This window comes from Anopheles coustani, unplaced genomic scaffold (assembly GCF_943734705.1).
Source record: "Anopheles coustani unplaced genomic scaffold, idAnoCousDA_361_x.2 U_28, whole genome shotgun sequence".
NCBI lineage: Eukaryota > Metazoa > Arthropoda > Insecta > Diptera > Culicidae > Anopheles > Anopheles coustani.
The window spans coordinates 21,046-27,824 of record NW_026525241.1 but is presented as its reverse complement, the minus strand read 5'-3'; the positions used below and the strand labels follow the sequence as shown (position 1 = coordinate 27,824).

The window sequence follows — 6,779 nt, the reverse complement described above, 5'->3', positions numbered from 1 at the left end:
CACCTTAAGCACCTTCTAAACCTCATTTTGCATCGTCTCATTCTCTTTAAAGTCACTTTAAGCACCTTCTAAACCTCATTTTGCATCGTCTCATTCTCTTTAAAGTCACTTTAAGCACCTTCTAAACACCATTTTGCATCGTCTCATTCTCTTTAAAGTCACTTTAAGCACCTTCTAAACCTCATTTTGCATCGTCTCATTCTCTTTAAAGTCACCTTAAGCACCTTCTAAACACCATTTTGCATCGTCTCATTCTCTTTAAAGTCACTTTAAGCACCTTCTTAACCTCATTTTGCATCGTCTCATTCTCTTTAAAGTCACTTTAAGCACCTTCTAAACCTCATTTTGCATCGTCTCATTCTCTTTAAAGTCACCTTAAGCACCTTCTAAACACCATTTTGCATCGTCTCATTCTCTTTAAAGTCACTTTAAGCACCTTCTAAACCTCATTTTGCATCGTCTCATTCTCTTTAAAGTCACCTTAAGCACCTTCTAAACCTCATTTTGCATCGTCTCATTCTCTTTAAAGTCACTTTAAGCACCTTCTAAACACCATTTTGCATCGTCTCATTCTCTTTAAAGTCACTTTAAGCACCTTCTAAACACCATTTTGCATCGTCTCATTCTCTTTAAAGTCACTTTAAGCACCTTCTAAACCTCATTTTGCATCGTCTCATTCTCTTTAAAGTCACTTTAAGCACCTTCTAAACCTCATTTTGCATCGTCTCATTCTCTTTAAAGTCACCTTAAGCACCTTCTAAACACCATTTTGCATCGTCTCATTCTCTTTAAAGTCACTTTAAGCACCTTCTAAACCTCATTTTGCATCGTCTCATTCTCTTTAAAGTCACCTTAAGCACCTTCTAAACCTCATTTTGCATCGTCTCATTCTCTTTAAAGTCACTTTAAGCACCTTCTAAACACCATTTTGCATCGTCTCATTCTCTTTAAAGTCACTTTAAGCACCTTCTAAACACCATTTTGCATCGTCTCATTCTCTTTAAAGTCACTTTAAGCACCTTCTAAACCTCATTTTGCATCGTCTCATTCTCTTTAAAGTCACTTTAAGCACCTTCTAAACCTCATTTTGCATCGTCTCATTCTCTTTAAAGTCACTTTAAGCACCTTCTAAACCTCATTTTGCATCGTCTCATTCTCTTTAAAGTCACCTTAAGCACCTTCTAAACACCATTTTGCATCGTCTCATTCTCTTTAAAGTCACTTTAAGCACCTTCTAAACCTCATTTTGCATCGTCTCATTCTCTTTAAAGTCACCTTAAGCACCTTCTAAACCTCATTTTGCATCGTCTCATTCTCTTTAAAGTCAGTTTAAGCACCTTCTAAACACCATTTTGCATCGTCTCATTCTCTTTAAAGTCACTTTAAGCACCTTCTAAACACCATTTTGCATCGTCTCATTCTCTTTAAAGTCACTTTAAGCACCTTCTAAACCTCATTTTGCATCGTCTCATTCTCTTTAAAGTCACTTTAAGCACCTTCTAAACCTCATTTTGCATCGTCTCATTCTCTTTAAAGTCACTTTAAGCACCTTCTAAACCTCATTTTGCATCGTCTCATTCTCTTTAAAGTCACCTTAAGCACCTTCTAAACACCATTTTGCATCGTCTCATTCTCTTTAAAGTCACCTTAAGCACCTTCTAAACACCATTTTGCATCGTCTCATTCTCTTTAAAGTCACTTTAAGCACCTTCTAAACCTCATTTTGCATCGTCTCATTCTCTTTAAAGTCACCTTAAGCACCTTCTAAACACCATTTTGCATCGTCTCATTCTCTTTAAAGTCACTTTAAGCACCTTCTAAACCTCATTTTGCATCGTCTCATTCTCTTTAAAGTCACCTTAAGCACCTTCTAAACACCATTTTGCATCGTCTCATTCTCTTTAAAGTCACTTTAAGCACCTTCTAAACACCATTTTGCATCGTCTCATTCTCTTTAAAGTCACTTTAAGCACCTTCTAAACCTCATTTTGCATCGTCTCATTCTCTTTAAAGTCACCTTAAGCACCTTCTAAACACCATTTTGCATCGTCTCATTCTCTTTAAAGTCACTTTAAGCACCTTCTAAACCTCATTTTGCATCGTCTCATTCTCTTTAAAGTCACTTTAAGCACCTTCTAAACCTCATTTTGCATCGTCTCATTCTCTTTAAAGTCACTTTAAGCACCTTCTAAACCTCATTTTGCATCGTCTCATTCTCTTTAAAGTCACTTTAAGCACCTTCTAAACACCATTTTGCATCGTCTCATTCTCTTTAAAGTCACTTTAAGCACATTCTAAACACCATTTTGCATCGTCTCATTCTCTTTAAAGTCACTTAAAGCACCTTCTAAACCTCATTTTGCATCGTCTCATTCTCTTTAAAGTCACTTTAAGCACCTTCTAAACCTCATTTTGCATCGTCTCATTCTCTTTAAAGTCACCTTAAGCACCTTCTAAACACCATTTTGCATCGTCTCATTCTCTTTAAAGTCACTGTTCGACCAACTACTATCATTTGGTCGAAAGGGCGAATTAGTGCGTTCTCATTGAATCGCCATCTCCAACTGACACTCACTACGTATGAAATCGCCTTTTTATACCCGGATCAACCGCGCTTTTTATTACCCGCGAATTAACCACCGCCCGCGACTATAAAAGGAGTGGATTTCCGCGAAATCGTTCTCTTGCACCTGAACCACCAACCTAGAAGGAAGGAAGACCACCTGAACCACCAACCTAGAAGGAAGGAAGACCATAGCAACCAGCAGACCCTAATCAACAGTTCTTTTCAGAACTAAACATTCGTTTACCCGAATCACGTCGCCACCTGTGATTCGGCTTTTGCGACACGTGCAGCATCCTTGCAAGCAGCAACGGGAGCAGAGCGGGACCCACCGTAAGTAAGCGAGTGAGAGAGAGAAGCGTAACCAGCGAGGGGAAAGTCCTTCACCGCTCCAAGGAAGACGTTGGAGGGAGCTTCTTCCTAGCATCCTGTGGTGCCGCAACCGACCACGGAGGGCGCTGCTGTACCAGCTATATCCTACAACGGGCCGACACGAAGAAGTAGCAGAAGAAGCAGAAGAAGAAAAAGAAGGAGAAGTGAAGAAGAAGTGAAGAAAAAGTGAAGAACAAGAAGAAGAAGAAGAGGAAAAATAAAAACACAACGTAGGGGCGCACCAAGAGTCCGTACCCTGACGGAACATTTGGTGCCGTGACCAGGATACCCGATACCAACCAGAGCCACTCACACGCCGACCCGCTTCCGTTATCGTTCCAACCTGAACCTGTTTCCGAGTTGATCCGGACCGTGATCTTCTCACCACCGGAACGATAGCACCTGTGAAACATCCTGTCCAGTGAGTGACTCATCCCAGCAAACCTTCCAAAAGGTGCAGAGAGCAGTAAAAAGCATGGCACCAACCCAGCGTGCCCGAGAGTTGAAGCGGCAGAATGCCCTCGACTATATAGAGAGAACCCGTGCCTTCGTCACCAACTACAACGAAGAGCAACAGCATCTAGTCGAACCGAGACTAGACCGTTTGGAGAAAACCTGGCTGGTTTTTGAAACAGCGCAAGATGCCTTGGAGGAGCTATCAGAAACTCCTGAGCAAGATGCCGAGAACCGCAAGCTTCGAGGATCAGCTGAGGAGCTATACCTGCAGCTGATAGCCGAACTACAGCTATTGTTGCCTGTAGCCCCCAAAAAAGAAGTCAAGGATGAAGCTTCAAAACCACTTATAAAGCTTCCTACCATTTCCTTGCCGGAATTCACCGGAAACTATAGCGACTGGATCACATACCATGACACTTTCTTGTCTATGATCCACCAGTCGGCTGATATTTCCGAAGTGCAAAAATTCCACTACCTGAGGGCGTCTTTAAAAGGCGAACCGGCTAGCCTTATTCAACCGATAGCGCTTACCGCAGCCAATTATAAGGTAGCCTGGAATACTTTGTTGGGACGCTACTCCAACAAACCTCTGTTGAAAAAGAAGCACGTAAGAGAGCTGCTTACTTTCCCAAAAATGCCGAACAGCAGTGTAGAGGCGATACAAACCACCGTGGACGCTTTCCAGCGTCACACCCAACTTCTTGAACAATTGGGAGAAAATGTTCAACGGGACTGCTCCATGTTCCTAGTCGAGCTCCTAGGATCCAAGCTGGATGAAGCTTCGTTAGCCGCATGGGAAGAAGCGCAAGGCGACCGCGAACCTACATTTGCAGGCATGCTTGTCTTTCTGCAACGCCGAGCCCGTGTGCTAGAAACGATCGCCATGTCCAAAGGTTCAGAGCCAAAGCCAAGTAAAAGACCCACACTACCAAAGATGAGTGCACATCCTGCTGTGTCCGCTACAAAGGAACCACCAAAATGCCCTGTATGTAAAAACCAGCACCATCAGCTAATTCGTTGTCCGCGCTTTGCCAACCTTAACTCGATCGCCCGGAACGAAATCATCAAGGAAAACAAACTGTGTTTTAACTGTTTCGGAGCTGCTCACTATACCCGTGATTGCACATCCAAGTACAGCTGCCGGCAGTGCGGAAAAAGGCATCACTCTATGCTACATCCCGACAGTGAAGCAAATCCATCTTCAGAAAGTGTATCAACGACAATGATGGCTACCGCTGCGCAAGGAAGTATTACCAAAAATATTCTTCTATCTACAGTGGTAATTCAAATACGAGATGCGTATGGCCAACCTCACATGGCAAGAGCATTGTTGGACAATGGCTCCCAACCGAATGCCATCAGTGAACGGTTGTGTCAAATACTGCGGCTTCCAAGGCAAAAAACGAATATTGCCATTACCGGCATTGATAAAACCACTACAACTGCCAAACATCTGGTTACTGCTGAAATCCAGTCCCGCACAACTAACTACAAGCGCAGTATAACTTTCCTGGTACTTAGGAAAGTAGCCAGTGAAACACCAACTACCACCATCCCAATTCACCATTGGCACATACCACCAGGCTATCCTCTCGCGGACCCAGAGTTTAGCAAATCCAGCCAGATCGACATCATAATTGGCGCGGAGCATTTCTACTCCCTGTTAATGGAAGGACGCCATCCTCTTCCGGAAGTAGGAAATGTGTTAGTGGAAAGTGTCTTCGGCTGGATTGTAGCAGGATCAATGCCGAATATTAATCCACCGGTGACTGTTAGATGTCACACCGCAGCTTTCGCTCCTACCGTCGATGAGCTGCTACCACGATTTTGGGACATCGAAGAACTGCAAGACAACGCACTAACCAACGAAGAAAACAAATGCGAAAGGTATTACCAGCAGATCATCTCCCGTGACCTATCGGGTCGATACATCCGTATGCCGAAACATTCTGAACAACTCTTAGGTGAATCCAAGCCAACTATTATTCGGCGTTTCCATCCGCTCGAAAAACGTTTACCACAAAATCCTGAGATTCAGAGTGCATCCCACGCTTCCTGCTTGCATCACGTATCCGGAAAGCAAAACCCTGCTGATGTACTATCCTGTAGAATTCCCGCCGACCTATTGGTCCATAACGAAGTATAGAAATATGGTCCATCATGGCTTCGAGAAGAAAAATCGTCGTGGCCTATCTCATCTCCTGCTTGTTCCAATCTAACTGACGAAAAGTTAGAAGTGAAAAAGGACGTCGTATTACTTATGCAGACAATGCAGACAAATGACATCATCACCAGATACTCCTCCTACCAGACTCTGCTGAGAGTAATCGGATTTTGCTTACATCTTTTCAACAACGCTCACAGTCGAACCAACCAGAATTGCGCTTACCTACACGTAGATGAACTGCAACGAGCAAAAATTGCGCTAGTGAAGCTAGTCCAAACCGAATGCTTTACCAAGGAGATAACTCAACTTCAGAAAAACAAACTAGTCAGCAGAACTTCGTCACTCCGATTGCTGAATCCATTCCTAGACGATGATGGGGTAATACGAGTTGGTGGTCGACTATGCCGCTCCGACATTCCATATGGAGAAAAACACCAGCTTGTTATTCCGGGATTTCATCCATTCACTCGTCTATTAATCCTGTATCACCACATGTACCTCAAGCCAACACACCGCAAAGCAGCATCCCGCAAATGTAACATTTGTGTTTTCGTTTGCATGAGTACTAAGGCAGTGCACCTAGAGCTAGTCTCCGACCTTAGTACCCAAGCGTTTCTAATGGCCTTGGATCGCTTCATTTGGAGAAAAAATAAACCTCAGCACATTTACTCTGATAATGGCACAAATTTCATCGGTGCCAAGAATGAGCTCCACAACATCTACAAAATGCTGAAAGAAGACAACGACGAAATCGCAAAGCACCTTACCAAAGAAGACATCCAATGGCACCTCATACCACCGCGTGCACCAAACTTCGGAGGATTGTGGGAGGCAGCAGTCAAAGTTGCGAAGACTCACCTAGTTCGACAACTCGGTTCTTCGTTGCTATCGTACGAAGAACTATCGACTGTTCTTACCAAAGTGGAGGGTTGTATGAACTCTCGTCCGCTGATGCCTTTATCCGACGATCCCAACGACCTTTCGGTGCTCACTCCAGCACATTTCCTGGTGAAAGGATCACTACAACCTCTACCTGAACCTGACCTGCAGCAAGTACCAACCAACCGGCTAAACCAGTATCAAAGGCTGCAAAGATACTCGCAGGATATCTGGCATCGTTGGAGGAACGAGTACCTCAAAACCCTGAACATCCAACATCACGCCAATAGACAAGCTCGCCAAATAGCAGAAGGTGAAATTGTTATAATGAAGGATGACCAG

General features: G+C 43.6%; 1 protein-coding gene across 1 annotated transcript; it reads left to right on the top strand.

Moving 5' to 3' along the window:
- Positions 1–3,410: 3,410 nt before the first annotated feature.
- Positions 3,411–5,325, top strand: LOC131271141 (uncharacterized; the record flags this gene model as incomplete). The annotated part of the gene is made up of 1 exon (XM_058272526.1): positions 3,411–5,325. A coding segment is annotated over exon 1 (1,915 nt), but the record flags the coding sequence as incomplete, so codon positions are not given.
- Between the last annotated feature and the right edge of the window lie 1,454 nt (positions 5,326–6,779).